This window comes from Muntiacus reevesi, chromosome 11 (assembly GCF_963930625.1).
Source record: "Muntiacus reevesi chromosome 11, mMunRee1.1, whole genome shotgun sequence".
Classification (NCBI taxonomy): domain Eukaryota; kingdom Metazoa; phylum Chordata; class Mammalia; order Artiodactyla; family Cervidae; genus Muntiacus; species Muntiacus reevesi.
In genome coordinates, this window is record NC_089259.1 from 66,742,876 (window position 1) to 66,768,318 (window position 25,443).

The following is a 25,443-nucleotide window of genomic DNA, read 5'->3' on the forward strand; positions in this document are numbered from 1 at the left end:
TAATAGCACTTTTAATTAGAACTGATTTAATGTGTTCAGCGATTTTGTATTGAGGAATGCCATGAAATTATTTCACAGTTTACCCTGGTCTAAACTAGTACAAAAAGAATAAAGATTTCAGGTATCTTTACAAAGGTATTGCCACAGATATGTGTGTCAAGAACTGAAGGGTTCTGTTTAAATTTGATCTTGGATACCTCTTTGCCTCAGACTGTTTGCTTTAAAAAAAAAAAAAAATCCTTATTTGACTGTATTGTAGCCTTGAAATTTTCCAAGAGAGTAGATCTTAAATGTTCTCCCCACACATGTAAAATAGGATAACTATATTAGGTAGTGGATACTTTAAGTGGTTTTACTATAGTAATCATTTCCCAATGTGTATTTATATAAAAACATCATGTGGTAACCTTATACATATACAATTTTTATTAATAAACAGCCCTCATTGAAAGATAAAACCAAACAGCTTAAATTGAAAATATTGCTTCTTTTACCTGGTTGTTACTTATCTAGAACTTCCATTTCTTCAGAATACTTCTGTCAGCAGAAAGTGAGATGTCATCTCATCTTTCCTTGAGCAGAGTCGTTTACATTTCGGGACTGTGTGAACCTGGAGACATGGCATCTACTGTCTTGTTTGGCAGCAGCATCTGAGTTGGTTTCCTTCTGGGTGATGTGGAAATCCCAGCAGTGCCCACACATTCCAGTCAGGGTCTTCATTGCTATTTATCATCATCTTTGTTATTCTGTTGCATCTTTAACCATTTAGGAGATGGATACTCATGTTTCCCCACCAATTGGCTAAATGTTTGTCTTTTCAGATCATGCTTAACTGTCATGTGAGTGATAGTTGCTCAGTTGTGTCCGACACATTGTGACCCCATGGACCGTAGCCTGCCAGGCTCCTCTGCCCATGGGTTTCTCCAGGCAAGAATACTGGAGTGGGCTGCCATTTCCTTCTCTGTAACTCTGATAATAATTATAAAATTTTACCAGGACTGCTTTGTGAAAACTTTAAGTTAGGTGTGAGGTGATGGTTTAGTCAAAGCTCATTCTTTGCTGCACAGGTGAGCCATTGTCCACCTGTTTTTCTTCCTCTTCCCTCTAACACCTTGAAATCTTGCCTTTTGGAAATGTAATCTGACTTGGCATGTTGGCTTATGTGAATGTAACCATCTCCCGAGATGTTCATTTGCTGGCTTAATTATACCCAAAAGATGGTTCCTATATGAAGTCAGAAATTGTGGGGATTACACCATTGACCTAATCTGAAATTTCAGAAACATGGGAAAGACAAATTTCCTTGTGCACAGCCTTGCATCTAGAGTCCTGCTGTTGCAGAAACAAGACACTTCTTTTCAGGTTACAGGTGGACTGATTGCTTAGGGTGCAAAAGCTGGTGCTACAGAGCAGCTCTGAAAGGCCCCTCTGAACATTTGTGGTTCATCTTGGGCCCCACCTCCTGATCCTTGGTCCTGGGAAGAAACCAGGTCGAGTGTTAGAAATGGAGTGGCTACTAAGCTCGTAGCTATAGTTTGTCTACCCCATGGGTTCCAGGCTGGGGCAGGTCTCCAGGGGATCTCTAAGGCTGCACATCTGCCACTCCTAACATGGCCCATTCAGCATTTTCATGCTCTTTTCAGCGGAATTTTGAATGATCCTGTGGGAGGTATCATAAATAAAAATGACTTGTCATTTATTTATTAATATATTGCCACAAATTTGGTAAAGTTACTCTTGGCTTTTGATCATTGATCTTTTTTTTTTTATTGTGGGGAAATATACACTGCATAGTGTCCCATGTTCACTCCTTGTCAATGCAGCATTTAGTGACATTAGGTATATTCACATTGTTTGTGGCCATCACCATATTTCTTCTCTGAAACTTTTTGTTTTTCCCAAACTGAACCTCTGCACCCATTAAACACTAACTCCCCAACCCTGTCCCCTTACCCAGCACCGTTCTTCTTCTCTCTGTGAATGTGGCTATTTTAGGTACCTCTGTTAAGTGAAATCATACAGTGTTTGTCATTTTGTGTGTGTGTAGCTTATGTCCTGTAGCACAATATCTGCAAGGTTCATCCATGTTGTAGCAGGTGCAGAATTTAATTCCTTTTTAAGACAGAATGATATTACATTATAGGTATATACAACATTCTGTGTATTCTCTCATCTGTTAATGAACAGTTGTTTCCACCTTTTAGCTATTGTGAATATAGCTCCTCTGAATATGAGTGTACAAATTGTCTGTTCAAGTTTGTGTTTTTACTTTTTCTTGAGTATATCCTTAGTAGTATAATTTCTGTATTGTATGATAATTTCATGTTTGATTTTTGAGGAACTTCCATATTCTCTTCTATTGTGGTTATATCACTAGACATTCTCACTTGATCATTGGTTTTCTTCCTTAACTTGAGGAGTAAATGAAACATTTTTATAAAGTATGACATTGTGTCTGGATCAGTAGCTCTGGTTGGTGGTCTGTTGAAGCAGCTCCTGGTGTCTCTTCAGTTTTCTCAGATCTCTAGGGCATTTTTCTTTCTAAATAAAGGGATTGTGCTACATGGGTTGTGGTTTTTGTAAGTCAGCAGACTGGCATTAAGAACAGTTTCCTCACAGGAACAGTGTTTTGAACATTATACTTGCTCATTTCAGAATGAACAAACTAAGCCTGAGGTGTTTAAATATTGTCACCCACAGAATTAAAGATTGAGTCCAGATCTATAGTCCAAGTCTCCAAATTTCCTTCCTTAAATCAGCCTCTCCGCTCTCATCTAATTTGGCTCAAAATTACTTAGTTTTCTCTTAAGTGTTAACCTACACCCTTTACCCTTCAGACAGGTCCAAGTTCGCTGAAACTGGGCGGGGATTTTGCTTCTACCTCCTGCTCCTCCCTTTGCCATCCTTGCGGGCAGGGCTGCCGCCACACTGAGGAGTTAGAGGGTGAACAGGGGTCCCTAGAGCCCCGCTGTCAGGGGTCATCCTGCTCCTGCTGACACCACTCAGGACCCCAGAACACATGCTCCATTGTGTTATGTTCTGAGATGACTTGGTATCACCTTAGGAATCCAGATCTCTGTCTCCCTCTCTCATTTCAGGCCCTTCGCCTGAGTAGCTCGGCCATGGGGAAGACCACCACAGGCCAGATAGTCAACCTGCTGGTCCAACGATGTGAGCAGGTTTGACCAGGTAAGCTGCCCCCGAGGGATCCTCTTCCATTTCCTGTTCTTCTCACTGGGTTCAGCTTATTGGGATGCCAGGTGCCAGGGTTTGGTGTTGGCCAGGATTCCATTGAGGATGTAAGACAAAGGTTGAATTTATCCAACTTTCATTTCTCTGTGTGCAACTTAAATGTAATTATATGTGTTGTTCTGTAAATGCAGGTTTTGTTTTTCTAATAATAAACAGCCAGCAGTGTTCTTGCCCAGCTTGGTTAGGGTCCCTAGGGGTCCTCCTGGAGTGACGCTTCTTGGCATGTGGTGTGGGTGTTACTGAACTGTCTTCCTCCTCCTCTGGATGATGAAGGCCTGGTGGAAGGAATTGTTCTTTCCCCTGCACCCTGTTCAGTGCCTGCTGCATAGGGAGCCTGTGAAGAATAATGCCAAGTGTGTGGTCCCCAGGAAGACACAATCTCCTCTCTACCATCCCCTGCACAATCTTTTTTCCACTGACCTTATGCATAGATCACATTACCCAGGGCATTGTGGCTGTCGGTCAGATCTGTGTTGCACTAGATACTTCTCTTCCAGGTATTCATTCATCAAACATGAAATTAGGTCCCTGCTTCCTTTCAGGGATGAGCAAAGCTTAGTTTTTGCCCTATAGAAGCCACAGCCCATCAGGAGCTAAATACACGAGTAATTACTATATAAAGTTGTGGGTACCATAATATAGGTTTTCCTGGGATGCCATGGTTCCCCAGAGGAGATGGGATCTAAATTCTAGGACAGAGAGCATTTGGGGAAGCCCTGAGCTCATCTGTGTTGTGGACAAAATCCACATCTTCCTTCAGTGCTGCTGGTCTTATTCTCCTGGGACATCCCTGAAGCCAGCCCTGTGCTGCCCCTGAATGACATCATCTGGGGTGGACACTTGAATTTCTGCTTCAGCAGCTTTAAAACCCAATGAGATCACTGCTGTTTAGGTTCCTGTCTGTTCCTTCAGAGTAGATTGTTTTTGCACTGTGTCCTCACTGGTTTTATTGTATGCAGTCCTAAGAAACCTTTGTCTCTCTCTTTTAAGGTAATGATGTTCTTGCACTATCTGTGGGTTGGGCCACTGCAGGTTATTGTAGTGACCACCCTGCTCTGGATAAAAATAGGAATGTCATGTCTTGCTGGGATGGCAGTTCTCATTATTCTTCTGCTTTTGCAAAGCTACTTTGGGACGTTGTTTTCATCACTCCGGTAAGAGAAACACTGGTTTTAAAAACTGATAATATGTAGGTTTTATTCCTAGCTGATGCTGCACGTTCTCCAAGTTACTTCTTGAAATGTGCTGAATGTTTGACTTCCTAATTGAAACCTTTTTCTCTGTTTGTACTTTGAGTAGGACCTGCCTGTGTTCTAAGTGCAAAAGCGCTGTAGAGAATCTTTTGATTCCTAGCCACGTCCCCGTGCCCACTCCTGCTGCTGCTGCTAAGGAAAGTTGAGCTGTGGTCACTGAGGCTCAATTTTTATGTCTGTCTCCTCAGGAGTAAGACCTCAGCTCTCACAGACGACAGGATCAGGACCATGAGTGAAGTAATAACTGGCATCAGAACAATAAAAATGAATGTTTGGGAAAAGTCATTTATAGATCTTATTACCAGATTGAGAAGGTAAGTGTGTGATATATATTATATATATATATATATATATATATATATATATATATATATATATATATATAAAGGTGAGCTTAAAAACTTACTATTCACTGCGTCCCCCACATGTTGCAGGAGGGTTCAGTAGAATAGTGGAGACATCATTTAACCTACTCTTCCATTTACCATCTTCTCAAAGGAAAAAATATATATGCTTCTTTTTTTTTTAATTTTTATTATTTTTTTATTTTTCAGTGGGTTTTGTCATACATTGATATGAATCTGCCATAGAGTTACACGTATTCCCCATCCCGATCCCCCCTCCCACCTCCCTCTCCACCCGATTCCTCTGGGTCTTCCCAGCCCACCAGGCCCGAGCACTTGACTCATGCATCCCACCTGGGCTGGTGATTTGTTTCACCATAGATAATATATATGCTTCTTACTTGTATAGAAATGAAATTCTAAGTAGTTCTTAATACCTCAAATCCTAATGAGCAATGCTTTTAAGATATTTAGCATTTGAGACAATGACATTCAAACTAAAATTGTAATTTATGTTGATGGAGTACAAAAGGGAGATTATACAGACTGTGTGTACTTACATCGAGCCGAACTATATGAATCACTGTTCTTCGTCATTGTCACGCTTAGTTGCTTGTTCGTGCCCAACTGTTTGTGACCCCATGTACTATAGTCCACCAGGCTCCTCTGTCCATGGAATTTCCTAGGCAGAAATACTAGAGTGAGTTGCCATTTCCTCCTCCAGGGGATCTGCACAACCCAGGGATTGAACTCATGTCTCCTGCATTGTAGGCAGATTCTTTACCACCGGGAAAGCTCATGAATCACAATTATTAATTTCAAATGGAGCTATGAAAATACTGTTCCTTTTGTTTTGCTTCATGTTTGTAGAATGTTTCTCTATCCTTCATTTAAATATCTGATGAGCATTTTTCTGACCCCATCTTGTAACCTCTGACTTTGCACCTTTGTGGGGCCTCTCCCTCTGCTGGGAATACACTCTCTTCTTCCTTCTACTCTGGCCTCCACCAAGCCTGACTGACTCCAGCTCAGCTTCTCAGGGTCCACGTGTGTGTATAACTTGCCCTGACTCCATTGCTCCGAGTTGCACACCTCTGCTCTGGGCCCCCTTGGGAGCTGTGCTGACTGTCTCTGTCTATTGTCTCCCAGTTTTGTGATTGCTAATTCTCTTCTCCAACACATTCATGAGCCCCTGGAGGGGACAGGCTCTGTCTTTCTGTGAGGAGCCTGGCCCAGGACTTGTGATTATGAATGTTTGTTGAATGAATGTTCAAACCCAGTCGACTGACGCAGAATGTTTGAAAGTGTGACATTAAGCCTCCTTTCACTTGAAAGATTGAAGTGGTGATGCAGTGTGTGATCCTGGTGTCAGGGAACCCCAAGTGTGCACTGTGTAGTGTCTCCATGAGGTGAGGGATGGTTTATCTTTATCTGTGTCCACTCCCTAGAAAGGGACCCCTCACACGTGGCACTGAATCCGTGTCTTGTGTGTTGATGTTTCTTATAAAACCTATGTTCTACTCTCTTTTACAGGAAGGAAATTTCCAAGATTCTGAGAAGTTCCTATCTTAGGGGCATGAATTTGACATCATTTTTTGCTGTGAGCAAAATCATGATTTTTGTTACCTTCATCGCCAATGAGCTCCATGACAACCTGATCACAGGCAGTCAAGTATTTGTGGTGGTGATGCTGTTCGAGGCTCTGCGGTTTTCGAGCACCCTCTACTTCCCCCTGGCCGTTGAGAAGGTGTCAGAGGCCATCATCAGCATCCAAAGAATCAAGGTTTACTAAAAAATAACTTTTTAAAGTTATAGGTGGATTTTACCTAAAATACCTCCTTTTATGTGGTGTCATTGTGTACTGGTTAGGTGAGATTTAACTCTTTCACTGCCAAGCTGGCAGTCTTTCCAAAATGTATGTATTTCCCTCTTTTCTTAGGTAAGGTGTGTTAAAAAGTATCATAAGGTCCATGCTCATTTGGGGCAGTAGTATAAATAAAGCTTTACAGGCTCTTGACGTTCAGTGATGGCTGCAGGACAATTAAAATGTCTGAAAGCAGGAGTCACAAACAGATTGCATCTCCTGTGCTACCTGGAATGACTAGGCAGCAACTGTGCACAGTACCAGGGTGAATAGGATTCCTCTCTGGGCCGGGAGGGGAGGAACTTGCTGAGAAGTCCTGTTCCCTGGGCAGGAAGATTGGCCTCAGCTTCACTTAGTTCTCTGTCTTTATAACTAGATTCTTTGCTCCACAGACATTTCCCTGTTGATGTCTGATCTGTATGTTTGTTCCTTCCTTATCTTGCTTAGTGTCGAAGCCTGTCTCTAGCTGCCCCTGCCTTTCAAACCTATGACTCCCACCATACCTACTGTCTCCTTTATAAACTCTCTGGTGCTGCTGCTGCTGCTAAGTCGCTTCAGTCGTGTCTGATTCTGTGCGACTCCATAGATGGCAGCCCACCAGGCTCTGCCGTCCTTGGGATTCTCCAGGTAAGAACACTGGAGTGGATTGCCATTTCCTTCTCTAATGCATGAAAGTGAAAAATGAAAGTGAAGTCGTTCAGTTGTGTCTGACTCTTCGCGACCCCATGGACTGCAGCCTACCAGGCTCCTCCGTCCATGGGATTTTCCAGGCAAGAGTACTGGAGAGGGGTGCCACTGCCTTCTCCATAAACTGTCTCTAGTCAGGGGTAAATAATTTTTATCATGAAGACAAGGGCCTTGCACACAGTAGGTACTCAAGTATTTCTGTTTAAAATGAAGATTAAATTGGCTCTGTGAAAATGAATGATTTATTATGACCTCATAGGCCCAAGAAGGCTCTATTTTTCTCTAAGAGAGGAAGGGGGACCCATAGTCTTGGCACTGAATGACTCCAATAGGATGGCAAAAGATCTAAACTTCAAAGCACTAAGTCTTCAGTGATTTTTACATCCAGTCAAATATGTCTCTGAGGTAATATTGTTCACAAAGCAGCTTTAGGTTTTCCATTACCAGCCACTGGGAAGTCAGTCTTTTTGGCTGTAGTTCTGACGTTTATACTTTCCTGCGTAACCTGTTCTGGGTCTGTACTTCCTGGCTAATGGCCATTTAATTTCAGCTCTTTCATCAGACTGAGTCCTGGAAGAAAATCCAGCCAGCACTTCTGATGCTTTTAGGAGCTGATCATGTGTAGAATGGGGTCTCATTTAACCCTTGGAAGACTGACATCTGTTCCCCTCAGCACTATTATATGTGGACAAGTGCTCAATAAATTGAATTCTTCATTTAGGGCATAATTTTCCTTTTCTTTCTTTTTTGTTTGAAAGTGAGGGATTTCTATTCTAATATACACACACTCAGTATTGATATCTTGGTTACATACTCAAGTTGAAACTGTATTTGATTCTGTCCAGACTGAATATATAACATATACATTACCCTCTAGGGTCCTTGGTCTTTTTAATCAATAGAAATTGATAATAGGCCAGATGATAAATTCAAACAAGGCTTTTTGAGGCTTGTGCTGCAGCACAAAATATGAAAACAAGAAACTGATGCCCCATTGACTTTTTGAGATGGGCAGGCTGGTTCCTTAAGTGGGGTGAGGGTAGGGGAGGCTTGGTGGTTTGAACCACAGGGGTGACTTATGTGGTCTGCCCACCATCTTGTAGGTGCTGTGTGCCAAGATCATACACAGTTCCCTGCTTTGCTCCCAGCAGCTCAGAAAGGGCAGTTGGCTTGTGGTGTTTTTATGTCTTACTGTTTGAAATTGCCTTTGCATGCATGCAGTTATGTTTAGTCCCTTATGGTTTCTTTGTATTTTATTGCTCAAAGAGACGTTTGTTCAGGTGCAAACGTTCCTATAAAGGATCCTGGGGCCCAGCCTGTCTCATAACCTTTTGCTTGTTGCTGTGTTCGCTTAGACTGTGTAAGGCTGTATCTATGCAGTCAGTGGTTGAACTGATTTGAACAACTGTACAGTCTGCTCCTTCTTTTAACTGATGCCTACGATGGGCTGACTGTGCAAAACTCGATCTTAGTTGGAATTGGGACTGTATAAGTGCACAAATGATGTAGTGTCTCCTCTCTACATGACTTACTATCCTTCTAGGGATTCAGAAGTAGGAAGGGCAGTGCCAGCTGGGGATGTGCTGAGCTAATTTCAATATGGCTAGTATTTAAGAAGGGCTGGAAGGATGGATGGGGTAATACTCAGGGTGTCCAGGCAGAGGCCACCTGTGGAGTGTGGACTTAGGTGCTTTGGGTCACTGGGGGGTGTTAAGCTTGTGGACACTCTCAGCGGGGCTGTAAGGAGATCAGGAGGGAGTTGTCTTGGTGTAGGGTCAGTGATGTTGCAGAAAGACTCAGAAAAAGAAAAGCTGCATTATTGAGATGACTAATGGTGAATGAGATTCTAAATTATGATGTTTCAAGGGGAAAAGAGAATCAGTAGAGAGATGAACTGTTTCAGAACAGATGAGAGCTGGTGCCTGGCTGACAATGTGGGAGATGGTGTGGAAAGAGAACTCAGGCTATGGTGGTTGAAAGCCTGCCAATGTGTCCTCAGACCACCGTCCATCCATCCTGTGTCCTTCTGGACTCAGGCTCAGGGAAGGTAGGAGTCACCTTGCCCAGTGCTAGGTTGTCAATGAATTTGGATGAGAGGAGGAGGGCATGAATGAACCACACCTCCCACCAGCAGGTCTTTGAGAGAAATGCAAGGATCACATCTTTCTTTTCCTGTAAAACGTTTTTCACATTCAGTTTTGACCAGTTTAATGTTGAAGCTGAAACTCCAATACTTTGGCCACCTGATGCAGAGAGCTGACTCATTTGAAAAGACCCTGATGCTGGGAAAGATTGAGGGCAAGAGGAGAAGGGGATGACAGAGGATGAGATGGTTGGATGGCATCACTGACACAACGGATATGGGCTTGGGTGGACTCTGGGAGCTGGTGATGGACAGGGAGGCCTGGCGTACTGTGGTTCATGGGGTCGCACAGAGTCGGACACGACTGAGCGACTGAACTGAACTGACTTTGACCAGTTCTTCATTTTAAGTAGAAGGTTGAAATCACATTTATGACTCTGAGGCACGATAGGTGGGGTGTCAAGATGTTTAAGATAGTAGATTACTATTTATGTGTTGTTTTCTTTCTCAAACATCCTCACATGCTTGTTTCAGTTTCCCCCCATATGGGTTAGGATTTGGTTTGCCTGTGGGTCCCAGAGGTACTCATGTTAAAGCTGCTTACAGGGGTCATTTGTTTTTCTCTCATGCAAGAATCCTTGTGAGGCTCTGTATGGGTTTCCTGGGGCTGCTGATATGAAGTACCACAAACCGCATGGCTTAAAACCACAGGAGTACATTGTTTCACAGTCCTGGAGGATAGGAGTCTAAAATTAAGGTGTTAGCAGGGTCAGGATCCCTTTGAATGTGATATGGGAGCATCCTTTATTGCCTCTGTTAGCTTCGAGTGGTTGCACGCAAAACTTGGCATTCCTTGGCTTGTAACTGCTGTCACTCCAGCCTCTGTCTCCATTATCAGATAAACTCTTTTTTGTGTGTAAATCTGTCTCTGCATTTCTCATGAGGACTCCAGTCTTACTGGATCCAGGACCCACCCTACTCCACTGTGATCTCACTTTAATTGATTACATTTACAGCAATCATTAAGAAGCAGAGATATTCCTTTACCAGCAAAGGTCTGTCTAATCAAAGCTATGGTTTTTCCAATAGTCATGTATGGATGTGAGAGTTGGACTATGAAGAAAGCTGAGTGCTGAAGAATTGCGGCTTTTGAGCTGTGGTATTGGAGAAGACTCTTGAGAGTCCCTTGGACTGCAAGGCAATCCAACCAGTCCATCTCTGTGGTGTTAGAGACCCAGACTCTTTCTCTCTTGTTACCCCACCACATGTGACCTTGACCCAGCTGGCAGCCCCCAAGGCCCAGACCTTGGGGTGGAGGAAGGTCCTAGTTGCTGTCACTCTCCACTGACCTGGATTTAGTCACATGGCTGCTCCTATCTGTTCAGGCGTCTAGAGACAGAGGGCCTCCTTCCAGGCTGCCATGTGCAGCTAAAATCAAGGGTCTGTTACCTCAGAAGAATGAGAGCAGATTTCGAGGACAGCCAGCAGTCTCTGCCCCAGGTTCACAGTTTTCGGGACTTTGGGGAGTGGAAGTGGTATAAGTTGTGTGTTAATATCTCTACCCCTCTAGCTTTTCTCATTGAATTATGTCTAGCATTTGGAAGGCAAGAGGGAGTTTTCTTGTATGTGTTTGTCAGCTTTGTAGCAGTTTATAAAACCTTGTCTTACTCAGCTACTTTGCATCGATTAACTTATTCAGCTGCTTTGCCAAGTGGTGTAGAAGATAACAAGTGGTAGGTGTGGCCATTCCTGCTGTGGAGGAGAGAGGGCACCGAGTAAGGAGAAGAGACGGTGCTTGTGAAAAGATGCTTATAAAATATTTTTTAAGGCATAGAAACTTAAGAGCATTTTCTTTTTAGAATGATGACAAGCAGTAATATGGATTTGACACACACGAGGGAGAAAGCATTGTGTGCAGGGTTTGCACTCAGCGTCTCTGTCGTTGGTCTTGTGTCCCAGCCTGTCCTGTGCCACCTGCTTCCTGACGCCTGGGGAGGGCCTTCCTCTCTGTTCTAGCAGTGTCGCATGGTGCTTGGCACATGGTGGGATTCAGTTAATATTTATGAAATAATTTCCTACCAGCTCACCTGTTCATTGTTGGTAGCACAAGTAAAGCAATAAAATTGTCCAGCTTTTACATGTGTTGGAGTGTGAAGCCATATTTTCTTCTTAGAGAGGAACCAGTACACTTGTTGAGAAAGTAATAAAGATAGGCTCATGGCCAGGAACCATTTGTTTTATACATGAACCCACACACACACATGCAGACCTGCTATATATATGTATGTATATTCAATATTATATGTATGCTATACTATATTGTATATTTAGATGGACATATACTATAATAATAGTATGTCACGTACTATGTACTATTTAATATTTCTCATATGAACCAAGACCTAATAAAATATAGTTGTAAAATGATAGGTAGGTATAAATGATAAGTATCAAAGTTTTTATTGAAAATTTGTGGAAGCAGTTCTTTTGCTTGTGCTTTGTTCTTGCAGTAAAAAAAAAAATCTGTTTTGCCTTTTTCTGTAGAACTTTCTGTTACTTGATGAGATATCACAGTGCTACCCTCAGCTGCCATCGGATGGTGAAATGATCGTGGATGTGCAAGTTTTTACAGCTTCTTGGGAAAAGGTAAGAAACATTCCATTCCAAAATTGTGCCTGCTAAGAGACATAGATTTACTAGAAGATTTTGAGATTTTACATATACCGTAAAATGTGACTTTCTCATTTACTGAGAATATGTTATAAAAATTCTCAGAATAGGAATAAGGTTTGCAATCAATAGAGATTAAGTGTAAAATCAGCCTGAGGCATTAGACATGTTGCTCTTTTTTTCATTTTCAAGAGAGCTTTCAGTGTATTAGCAGGTGTTGAACTTAAAGTACACAAATTATTCTTTTAATTTCTATTGTTCATTGTTTTATTATAGATTATATAAATATAATTATTAAAATAAGTATAAAATTATAAATTTTATATTAAATTATAAAAATAATTATAAAAATATAATTCCCTGTGCTATACAATAGGATCACCTTAAACAAAAGATATACAGCACAAATACATCTTTTCTTTAAAACCCAGATCTAACATTTTGGGCTGAATTGTTAAGGGTCAGTCTCTTCAGTTGTGTCTGAGTCTTTGTGACCCCATGGACTGTAGCCCACCAGGCCCTTCTGTCCATGGGAATGGATACCCGCCCCAGTATTTCTGTTGTTTTTGTTCAGTTGCTCAGTCGTGTCCAACTCTTTGTGACTCTATGGACCACAGCACACCAGACTTTCCTGTCCTTCCACCATCTCCTGAGCTTGGTCAAACTCATGTCCATTCAGTTGGTGATGCCATCCAACCATCTCATCCTCTGTCATCCCCTTCTCCTCCTGCTCAATCTTTCCCAACATCAGGGTCTTTTCCAATGAGTTGGCTCTTCACATCAGATGGCCAAAGTACTGGAGCTTCAGCTTCAGCATCAGTCCTTCCAATGACTATGCAAGATTGATTTCTTTTAGGATTTATTTGTTTAATCTCCTTACTGTCCAAGTGACTCTCAAGCGCCTTCTCCAACACCACAATTCAAAAGCATCAATTGTTCAGCATTTGGTCTTCTTTATGATCCAACTCTCACATCCATACATGACTACTGTAAAAACCATAGCTTTGACTATGTGAACCTTTATCGGCAAAGTAATATCTCTGCTTTTTAATACACAATATAGTTTTGTCATAGCTGTTCTTCCAAGGAGCAAGCATCTTTGAATTTCATGGCTGCAATTGCTGTCTGAAGTGATTTTGGAGCACAAGAAAATAAAATTTGCCACTGTTTCCACTTTCTCCCTTTCTATTTGCCATGAAGTGATGGGAACAGATGCCATGATTTTAGATTTTTGAATGTTGAGTTTTAAGCCACCTTTTTCACTCTCCTCTTTCAGCCTTCGTCAAGAGGCTCTTTAGTTCCTCTTCACTTTCTGCCATTAGAGTGGTATCATCTGCATGTTTGAGACAATTGTTGATATTCTGTCAGAATTCTAGGTTCCATTTTGTGATTTATCTCTCTGGGTATTTTGCATCATGTAGTCTGCATAAAAGTTAATAAGCAGGGTGACCATATACAGCTTTGACATACTCCTTTCCTGATTTTGAACTAATCCATTGTTACATGTTCAGTTCTAACTGTTGCTTCTTGACCTGCATACAGGTTTCTCAGGTTTTGGGTAACACGGTCTGGTCTTCCCATCTCTTTAAGAATTTTCTACAGTTTGTTGTGATCCACACAGTCAAAGGCTTTAGTCAATGAAGCAGAAGTAGATGTTTTTTTCTGGAATTACCTTGCTTTTTCTGTGACCAACAGGTGCCAGCAATTTGACCTCTGGTTCCTCTACCTTTTCTAATTCTAGCTTGTACATCTGGAAGTTCTCAGTTCATGTGCTGCTGAAGCCTAACTTGAGGAATTTTGAGCATTACTTTGCTAGCATGTGAAATGAGCCCTGTTGGGCTGTAGATGAAACATTCCTCTGTCCATATGGGAATCTAGTAAAAGAAGGAACCTTTTTAAAGTCAGCTAAAGCTGCCTCAAATCCCCAAAGAACCTTCAGGACTTAGTGTCTTAAAATAGGAAAGAGAAAAATGTGGGTTATATTTTGCATATCAATTATGTTTATTATTGCTATCTTTTCTACTTTGTAAATCAGTTTGTGTTACTTTATTGAAATGGGTACATTTTTATAAACTTTAATTTGTAGACATCAGAGACTCCAACCCTACAAGGCCTTTCCTTTTCTGTCAGGCCTGGTGAACTGTTAGCTGTAGTCGGACCTGTGGGTGCAGGAAAGGTAAGTTGTGATGTCTTTTGTCAGATTTAATGCAACACCACAGCCCCTGTTAAATTCTCAGAGTGGAACCCAGAGCTGAGTGTGACTCAGTTTGAATTGAGTGTGTCTAGAACAGTGTTCCTCTAGGTGTGTTCCATGGAACATTCATTTTATGAGAAGGTTTCGTGGCCAAATAAATCTGGATAAATGCACACTATCTTTTTCTTCTTGGTGCTTCACTTTGCCCAGTTAAAAACTGCTTGTGGGGAATTTGGATGTCTCAGTGAAAGAAATTATTTAAGTGACAACTGTTCAGGATAGACAGAGACAATGGGGACTTCTTTTCATCTTAGTGGCCCTTCCAAGAAGTCTGGAGGTAGTAAAGGCTCTTCCTGGAAGCTTTGAGCATTTCCTCCTGTGATTTGATGTGATCCTGTCAGTGCACGTGTAGTGAATGTTCTCCACGTGCTAGAGCTAAAGGTATGGATATGAGCAAGACTCTGACTCTCTGCCTTTCAGAGGCAACCAGGTTCTGGAGTGAGACAGATATGCAGGCAGGTTATTTTAGCCCAATGTGATGAGAGCTCTGATGGTATGGATACACACCACATCTCACATCTGTGTGATGTTGAAGATTGAAAGGAAATGTGCACGTGCACTTGGTCTGAAACAACAAAATACAGAAATCTAATGTGGGATGTGGGCTTCCCTGGTGGCTCAGTGGTAAAAGAATCCACCTGCCAATGCAGGAGACACAGGTTTGGGTCCTGGTCCAGGAAGATTTCACGGGTTGTGGAGCAACTAAGCCTGTGCACCATGACTGTTAGGCCTGTGTTCTAGAGCCTGGGAGCTGTAACTACTGAGCCCATGGGCTGCAACTGCTGAAGCCTGTGCATTAGAGCCTGTACTCCTCAACAAGAAAATCTGTGCACTGCAATGAAGACCCAGCACAAGCAAAAATAAATAAAATTAGAATTGTGGTATGGCAGAAACCAACACAGCATTGTAAAAAAAAATGAAAAAAAAAATAAAAGAACTAAAAATAAATAAATAAAATTATTTTTTAAAATGTGGGATGTGTATATGAAAGGGTGCTAATTTCCTCTATGATGGACTTTGCTCTGCAGACACAACTCACTTCTCAGTTCTTTCAATTAATCATCTTTGGATATATTCTTCACTCATAGATTTTAAACAAGTGTTTGTTAAGTAAAGGATACCAGATGCAGGAACAAATGCACTAAACATCAGATACAGAAAATACACATCCTGCCAGGCTCAGCTAGAGAGGGATGTTAAACATTCTTAAGTATTCTTTGCTGAGTAGAATTTCATTTGGTGGATATTTGGGCAGAGTAGATTGTTTATACTATTAATATATTCCTTGTCAGTCATTATTTTCATTGACCATTAGTGTTATTTTCAATTTTTTTGTGTGTCAACTGCAAGGGCTATACTTTATCCTGTTCTAAATGAAAATGTTCTATTGTGTATCAAGCACCAGGGTGGAGCCGACTGTGTTGCTCAGCCTGTTCCATCCTGAGTGCTTCCTGTTCACATGTGTGGGTTCTCCTCTGTTTCAGTCATCACTGTTACGTGCCCTGCTGGGGGAGCTGCCCCCGGGTCAGGGGAAGGTCAGTGTGTGAGGGAGGATCGCGTATGTTTCTCAGCAGCCCTGGGTGTTTCCAGGAACTGTGAGGAGTAACATTTTATTTGGGAAGAAATATGAAGAAGACAGCTATGAAAAAGTTATTAAGGCCTGTGCTTTGGAAGAGGTGAGTAATGACTTCTGAGTTGCATACACTTGAATTTCAAATGATGACAGTGTTGATTTTAATCTACAAGTTTTGTTAAAAATTCTTTTTAAAAAATGGAGTTTTTGAATGTTGCTTAATATTTAAGCAGATCTTCTTGGTAAATAATGCAGGCATATTTACATATGCTGCCGTTTTAATGCTTTTGGGATAATGACACTCTCAGAATACATTATCTGCAGGGCGGGTTTTTTCACTCTGTGAAGTTTCATTCACTTTCAACTATTTCTAATGGAAAGTTACAAAAATTTACAGAGAGCAAGGTATAATGAACCACGCTCAGCTTCATGTATAATGAACCACCCTCAGCTTCAGCTAGGATCAACTGGTAGCCAGTCTTGCTGCATCTCTACCCCTGCCCTCTGCCAGCCCCACCCCCAGAGTATTGTGGAGCAAATCCTAGACCTCAAATTAATTTGTCTGTAAACATTTCATTAGTTTTCTCCATAGGAAAGCTTTGGGGAAAAATAAATCACTACTTTATTTCACCTGAAAAATACCTCAAATTCCTGAATATCACCCACCTGCTAGTCTGTGTTTACATGTTGTTAATCATTTCACTGAGAAATCTCCTGCACCATTGTTGGAATCCACATAAGGTCTGCTCTCCGCACTTGGTTAATGCCTCCTTGGTCCCTTTCAGTCTATGAGTTTCTCTCTCCACTTCATTTTTGACTTTTAATTTATTATTTAAGTAAACCAGACTACTTAAAAAAAATTTTTAATACTGCATCATTTCACTGAGGGATATTATTTTCAGAAACAGCATTGAATTTCACAGAAAATGGTAAGATGAAAGGTATACCTGTACCTTGGGATTTAAATAAGATTAGTGAATAAATGATGAGAACTAAACTGATAGGAGAATACAATTTGGCAAAAAGAAAGGAAAAAGGGTAAATAATGTTAAATACTATGTTACTCTCTCGGGTTGTAAAAGTCAGTGAATAATAGCATTAAAGGTCTTCCCCTGGGGTCTGTTCAGTGCAGTCTGGACATCTGACTGTTATTTTGTACTGAGAGGAAAACACAGAGACAGATTTTCAAAGGTGCAGTGTTGAAGGCCCCAGACCTGCTTTGTGAGGAAATAGTAATTCTCCTGGATCAATGGCTTGAACATCTTAGGTTGTATCAGGCGCACGTGTGTGTGTATGCTAAGTCACTTCAGTCGTGTCCAGCTCTGCGGCCCCATGGACGATAGCCCACCAGGCTCATCTGTCCGTTGAATTCTACTGGCAAGAATACTGGAGTGGGTTGCCCTGCCCTTCTCCAGGGGACCTTCCCAACCCAGGGATTGAACCCACATCTCTTATGTCTCCTGCATTGGCAGGTGGGTTCTTCACCACTAGCAGTACCTGGGAAGCCCTGTATCAGGTGAGTGGCATTTTAAAATGATGTGGACAGAGTTGTTTGTTTAATGGGCTTGTTTCTTTCTTCTGGGTTCTTATTCATGGGTGATTGTATGTTTGTGGAAATGGTGTCAAATTAGCAGGAATGAGATAGATTTTTGTTAAATGGTGTAGATGCCATGTAAGAAAAGAAGGGAAAGCAAATGTAGAACAATGAGAACAGTAGCTTCCATTTATTCAGAGTCCGTGTGCAAAGCATTTTTCTGTCTCTCACATGTTCACATGCATACACAAAAATTAGATTTATGAGTTATTCATTCTTTATGAGCATCTTTGATGTTCCCATCCTCATTTTATAGTTAGTAAAACTGAGGCCTGGAGCGATGAGACACCTCGTCTCTACATTTACAACTCAAGATCAGATCCGGGGAGCTGGTACTTTGCTGGAGCCTTGTGGGGTGACTGGACCAATAATGTGGGCAATGTCCTGGGGCTTCACCCACCCTGGGCACGTGTGCAACATAGACTCTGTAGAAAGGGGCTCTGCAGGACTGAGCCGCATAGCACTTCTTCTGAACACGATGTGATGTTTGTAAACATGGACGGTGCAGTTGGGACATGGAGTTGGGGTCCATTCCTTCCTTGGCAGGAAGGGAGGTCCAGCGTGGAGAAGTATCAGAGAGGAGAGCTCTGGCCCCAGCTTCATCACTTGCCCGCTGTCACTCTGGACATGTCCTGTTACCTGCCTGGACCTCTGATGTTTCTGCAGCAAAATGAGGACTTTGGATCAGACGGTTTCCAGGAGGTTTTGTTGCTGCTCTGAAATGTCATCTATGACTCTGATTAGCAAGAGATCAGCATGGTCTTTATGACACCTGGGAACTACTTAGTAAGTTAAGAGAGCCTCTGCTTATCTCCTTTTGGATTCCAGATATTAGTGGATGGACATAAGACAATCACATGAAATAGTGGTGTCCTGGAGGTAGTCTGGCCGTAGACACAGAGATGGCATGTCTGGTAGAAAAGGCTTGGCCTTTGGAGAGAACAGTCCTGGGTAGTGACTCCACATGTTTGTCTCAGTTTCCTTTCTTGTTAAATGGGGGAGGGGTGGGGTTACTCTAAAGGCTACAGAAAATACCTGTGAAGTGTAAACAAGCCAGGGTTTCAGTAAATTGTGGCTATTGTTAGTGTTCTAAGTATTTTCTCTCCATCCATCCATATAAATATAATAAAGATTTCTCCTTACTATTCTCCCTACTCCTACCTCCCCCAAATCCTGAAGGAAAAAACATAAAAAAGCAACAATTTTTTAAATTAATATATTTTTTAAATTGGAGGATAATTACAATATTGTGATGATTTTGCCAAACATCAACATGAATCAACCACGGGTATACATGTGTCCCCCCCAGTCCTGAACCCCCCACTCCCACTTCTCTACCCACCCTATCCCTCTGGGTTGTCCCAAAGTACTGACTTTGGGTGCCCTGCTTCATGCATCAAACTTGCACTGGTCATCTATTTTATGTATGGTACTGTACATGTTTCCATGCTATTCTCTCAAATCATCCCACCTGTGCCTTCTCCCACTGAGTCCAAAAGTCTGTTCTTTACATCAGTCTCCTCTGCTTCCCTGCATGTAGGATAGTCATCACCATCTTTCTAAAAGCAACATTTTTATATAGCATATGTTAGTAACAACTAGATGTATTACACTAGATCTGATTGAAGTAATTGTTTAAGTTCATTGAGCTGAAAGTTTTTCTGTAACAAAACAGGGAGATAATCACACTGGCAGTGTTGATTCAGGCTGATGACCTCAACTCCAAGGTCTAGGAGTCAGAAGGCTCAGGAATTGAGTCTTAGTTGCTCTATTGACCAGGTGTTTGGTTTTGGCTGATTGATCTTTACAAGCCTGTTATTTCATCTGTAAAATGGAGAATTAATAAGACTATCAACCTCATGAGGTGGTTTTGAGGATGAAATGTGGTCATGATTTTAAAGCAGCTGATTGCAAGGGACATAGCAAGTACTCTGCAAGTATTATTAGAATGATTTTGAAAATAAATTAATTCTTATTTATAAGCTCAGCCAGTTTCTGGTAAAATTATGTCCATAAAATGTGACATGTAAGAAAGAAGGTATCTGAGAATTTAGTTTCCATTGTTTGAGTTAATATTTGTATATTTTTATAGGTGCTCTACACATAGGACATTATATAAATGTACGATGACAATATTCTGTTACCATAATATAAGCAATATAGTATATAACATTTGTCTATATGTTATCTTTAAGGCTTTTGCAAATATTTAGTAAACACATATTTAAAGGTATCAAATTGATAAATTCTAGTTTAATATTTTTCCACATAGATCACTTACTTGGTCATATTTTTCAGATTGCCTTGACAATCATAGGATAATAAGTTTATTGATACTTACATGAATAGGTATAGAGGCCTTCAAGTCTTGAGTTACTTTAATACTATCTTCCTTTCAAATATACTCTTCTTTCACTATCTGGCCAGCATGATGTGAAAGGGCAGGAGGCTCTGAACTGAGATGAGCTTGGTTCTGAATCCAGCTCTTCTGTTTAACAGCTGACTGTACTCAGATCAATGATGTGACCCCACTTAGTTTCAGTTTCCTCATCTGTGAAATGGGGCCAGTCCTTGCTGTGCAGCTTGTTGTGAGGTTTAGAGATAATCAGCATCAGGGTCCAGCACAGATCTTACCCCCCAGGAGCTGAGAGAAGCTGTGTGCATGTGTACGTATGATGGAGCAGAATAAGATGGGTCCTTCATGAGAGATGAGAGATGTAAACAGAGCCTTAGGAACCCAGCAGGAAGAGATGAGTCCAGGATGGTTTCATAGGAGAGTGTGTGTGGGCTGAGCCTAGAAGGATGATGGGCAGGATATTGACAGGATGTGAGAGGAGGGGCAATTCCACATGGAAGAAAAGCTGGAAAGGAAGGCAGGGCTCCTGCTTCTTGTCTCTGGGATCCAGCCCACATTAACCATTTCAGCAGTCTGCTCTGTGGTGTTTCTAGTGTTATCTCCACCATCACTGAAGGGCCCTTGATGTGTTTCTAGATGGATGGCATCAAACCAGCAGTGCCATTTCCTAGTTTACCTCTAGGTTGGGTGCCTGCTATTCAGTGAGAATTGGTTAAATTTAACTTAAAGATAACAAACATGAATAAGAATACCTTCCTGTTAGTGTAAGGAACTGTAATATATGCTCAGCGCAGGCTTTTCCCCTTTAATCTGATCAGAAAATAGTGGCTGAGAAATCAGCTTGACTTGGTTTTACTTGAAATCCTCCAAAATGGTTTTCCCATTGGTGGCTTGTTCTTAAATAATTTGCAGAGTCAACAACACACCTGAAGTATTACTAACAGACTCATAGATAGTTTCCTATGTCCTGGAGAGAGAGGATGTAAGTGCCTTTTCTAGAATGTGGTTAAGATTGCTGTGTTACATCGTTGTGCTATTTTAAGAAGAAAACTATTTGAACAACATAAAATCAAAGCATAAAAACTAAGCAGAACAGTTTGCAAGAACTGTCAACAGTGAAAGAGAGGCCATGCAATTCTGTGTGTGTGTGAGGCTGAGAACTTAACACAGCTCATTTTTTAAATGACAACCAAAGGCAAGAGATGGTATTAATTTCTGAGCTCAAGAAAAAGAAGATGAAGTAATTATAAATTATCACAACAGAGCAATTGCTGCCTTTTACCTGATGCACCTCCATTTAGTTTTGAGTGAGCAGAGAACCTGTGTGTCTACGTGTCTTTGTGGCTGTCAGTGAGGGTTATGATGGAGTCTCTTCTACTGTGGTCACGTGCTTTGCATGTTATGATTCACACTGTGAACAGGGTCCCACTGTTGGCTTGATGAGAAAATAGAGGTCAGTCACCAACAGCAAATTACAATCAATTCGTATATAGCAGATCCTCAATAAATATCTGTTAAAATGGTCAAATGCATAGATGCTGTCAAAAACTACAGAATGAAAACAAATTTAAAAACACTGAGAGGTTTCTTTTTTTATGTTCAAATTTACAGTTTAGTAAATCTGACATTTGCTTTTGAACTATGGTGTTGGAGAAGACTCTTGAGAGTCCCTTGGACTGCAAGGAGATCCAACCAGTCCATCCTAAAGGAGATCAGTCCTGGGTGTTCATTGGAAGGACTGATGCTGAAGCTGAAACTCCAGTACTTTGGCCACCTTATGCGAAGAGTTGACTCATTGGAAAAGACCCTGATGCTGGGACGGATTGGGGGCAGGAGGACAAGGGGATGACAGAAGATGAGATGGTTGGATGGCATCACCAACCCGATGGACATGGGTTTGAGTAAACTCCGGGAGTTGGTGATGGACAGGGAGGCCTGGTGTGCTGCGATTCATGGGGTCGCAGGGTCGGACACGACTGAGAGACTGAACTGAACTGAACTGAAATCTGACATTTACCCATTGCTGTGGTGTCCCAGGTGGCTCGAGGTAAAGAATCCACCTGCCAATGCAGGAGACACGGATTCAATCCCTGGGTAGGAAAGATCTCCTGCAGGAGGAAATGGCAACCCACTCCAGTATTCTTTCCTGGAGAATCCCATGAACAGAGGAGCCTGATGGACTACAGTCCATGGGATTGGAAAGAGTTAAACATGACTTAGCAGCTGAACATGCATTCATGTTGATCAAATACTTGTATGAGGAACTAATGCTAGGAGTGTAAGATGGTAGTAGAACACATTTTATATCTTTTTCTCTTCCCCCTTTCCTATCTCTCTATAGGATTTTCAGCTTTTGGAGGATGGAGATCTAACTGAGATAGGAGACAGAGGAACCCCCCTGAGTGAAGGCCAGAAAGCTCTAATATGCCTTGCAAGGTAAATGGGATTTCAGTTGCCATCCTGCCCCTCCTCCACGGCTCCTAGTGGATGTGAGCATACAGACCCCGCTCACCAGGTGGGCCTGTGTGAAGCAGGGACTTGGCTGTTTCCATGGACTCTTGGAATGAACATGGAGTTGTTTCACATTGTTGTGATTCAGGGCTGAGACCCAGGGAGTGTGAAGTGTCTTCTGACATCTCTACATTTTCTAGAGCCGTGTATCAGGACGCAGACATCTACCTCCTGGATGATCCGCTCAACGCAGTGGATGCAGGAGTCAGCAGGCACTTGTTTGAACAGTGAGTTTGCTCCGTGTTTTCTATCATCTCTGCTTTCCAGGAACCCTGTAGAGAACAGGAAAAGAACTCAGGAAAGCCTTTGTGCTTCAGGAGACTCATCTCGGTGCTTCAGGAGACTCAGCTCGCTCTGCCCTGGTGTCCCTCTCCCCCATCCCTTCCCTCCACAAAAGAGAAATCCTGTATCATGATGAGGTCAGGACAGGAAATACAGCAGGTGTTTCCAGTGAGTGGAGGACAGTGGGGTCAGTGCTTTAGGGAGTGAGGGATCGATGGTAGATTTCCCCCTACTACTTGCAGTTGATGGATCCAGACACTGTGGATGGATCCAGACCTCAGAGATAAGAAAGATGATGTAGGGTTTTTTAATCAGAGAGTGAGCCTCCATAACCTGCTGCTTGGCTGCCAACTCTTTTCCTCCATCATTTTTTTAAGACACATTAGAAGTGAAGTTTTTGGTGCTGTCATAGGGCTTCCATGGAAAGGCCTGATGGTTTATGCTTGTTATTCTATCACTTTCAAAATAAAGTTCTTTAAGTCTGTGTGTGTGTTAGTTGCTCAGTCATTTCCGATTCTTTGCAACCCCATAGACTGTAGCCTACCAGGCTCCTCTGTCCATGGAATTCTCCAGGCAAGAATACTGGAATAGGTTGCCATTCGTTTCTCCAGGAGATCTTCCTGACCCAGGAATCAAACCTTGGTCTCTTGCATTGCAGGCAGATTCTTTACCATCTGAGTTACCAGGGAAACCCATAAAGTCTAGAATTTGAGACTCATTTACTCCACATCTGAGTATGATTTCAGTTATTTCAAATTGCTTCATGGATGCTTAGTGGAATTAATACTTAGACTTACAATGTAGGGTCAACTATAATCTGGCTTGAGTCTTGCCTCTCATTCCTGCTTCTGGAATTTATAACTTGCCAGTGGCTCTTGGTTGGCTACACAGTGACTAAAGTAGAACAACTCTGATGCTTTTCTATGTATAATGTGTCCTAACACACACTGACTGAGGCCTCTTACGGAGTCTAGACTGACCTTTTTGAAAGCCTTGCGAACTTGTTTTTTTCCTAAAACAGCCTCCACTTCTCCTCCATGGTTAGTTATCTTGGTGTTGTTCACCTTACTAAAGGCAACCATCCCTTCCAGCTGCGCTTATTAACACCCCTGCTGTGTGCACTGAGATCAATGCCCTTACAGTTGTCACTGTAAAAACCTCTTAGTTTAAAAGGAGGATGGTGAGCTGGGAGAGGGGAAGGACCCACGCTGGGCAGAATAAGGGAGACTAGGATGGTCTGATCACTCACATAGAGCCAGACATTCTGGAATGTGAAATCAAGTGGGCCTTAGGAAGCATCACTATGAACAAAGCTAGTGGAGGTGGTGGGATTCCAGTTGAGCTATTTCAAATCCTAAAAGATGATGGTCTGAAAGTGCTGTACTCAATATGCCAGCAAATTTGGAAAACTCAGCAGTGCCACAGGACTGGAAAAGGTCAATTTTAATTCCAATCCCAGTGAAAGGCAATGCCAAAGAATGTTCAAACTACCACTCATCTCACGTGCTAGTAAATTAATGCTCAAAATTCTCAAAGCCAGACTTCAACAGTATATGAACCATGAACTTCAGGATGTTTGAGCTGGTTTTAGAAAAGGCAGAGGAACCAGAGATCAAATTGTCAACATCTGCTGGATCATCGAAATAGCAAGAGAGTGCCAGAAAAACATCTTTCTGCTTTATTAACTATGCCAAAGACTTTGACTGTGTGGATCACAATAAACTGTGGAAAATTCTGAAAGAGATGGGCATACCAGGCCACCTGACCTGCCTCTTGAAAAATCTGTATGCAGTTCAGAAAGCAACAGTTAGAACTGAACATGGAACAACAGACTGATTCCAAACAGGAAAAGGAGTACTTCAAGGCTGTATATTGTCACCGTGCTTATTTAACTTATATGCAGAGTACATCATGAGAAACACTGGGCTGGATGAAGCACAAGGTGGAATCAAGATTGCCAGGAGAAATATCAATAACTTCATATATGCAAATGATACCACCCTTATGGCAGAAAGTGAAGAAGAACTAAAGAGCCTCTTGATCAAAGTGAAAGAGGAGAGTGAAAAAGTTGACTTAAATATCAACACTCAGAAGACTAAGATCATGGCATCTGGTCCTACCACTTCATGGCAAATAGATGAGGAAAGAGTGGAAACAGTGATAAACTTTATTTATTTATTTTTTTGACCTCCTAAATCACTGCAGATGGTGACTGCGGTCATGAAATTAAAAGATGTTTACTCCTTGGGAGAAAAGTTATGACCAACCTAGACAGTATATTAAAAAGCAGAGACATTACTTTGTCAACAAAGGTCCATCCAGTCAAGGCTATGATTTTTCCAGTAGTCATGTATGGATGTGAGAGTTGAACTATAAAGAAAGCTGAGCACTGAAGAATTGATGCTTTTGAACTGTGGTGTTGGAGAAAACTCTTGAGAGTCCCTTGGACTACAAGGAGATCCAACCAGTCCATCCTAAAGGAGATCAGTCCTGAATATTCATTGGAAGGACTGATGCTGAAGCTGAAACTCCAATTTTTTGGCCTCCTGATGCGAAGAACTGACTCATTTGAAAAGATCCTGATGCTGGGAAAGATTAAAGGCGGGAGAAGGGGATGACAGAGAATGAGATGGTTGGATTGCATCACTGACTCAATGGACATGAGTTTGACTAAACTCCAGGAGTTGGTGATGGATAGAGTGGCCTGGCGTGCTGCAGTC

At 41.8% G+C, this 25,443-nt stretch overlaps 1 protein-coding gene across 1 annotated transcript in view; it reads left to right on the top strand.

The window, feature by feature from the left end:
* LOC136144256 (ATP-binding cassette sub-family C member 4-like) overlaps nucleotides 1-25,443 on the top strand; it is a 152,903-nt gene that overhangs the window by 24,555 nt on the left and 102,905 nt on the right. Inside the window, 10 exon segments of the mRNA XM_065902002.1 lie at nucleotides 3,099-3,161; nucleotides 3,163-3,189; nucleotides 4,243-4,406; nucleotides 4,694-4,819; nucleotides 6,383-6,632; nucleotides 12,028-12,129; nucleotides 14,240-14,329; nucleotides 15,892-16,083; nucleotides 22,272-22,366; nucleotides 22,582-22,668. Of these exon segments, the coding sequence (XP_065758074.1) occupies nucleotides 3,099-3,161; nucleotides 3,163-3,189; nucleotides 4,243-4,406; nucleotides 4,694-4,819; nucleotides 6,383-6,632; nucleotides 12,028-12,129; nucleotides 14,240-14,329; nucleotides 15,892-16,083; nucleotides 22,272-22,366; nucleotides 22,582-22,668 (1,196 nt within the window).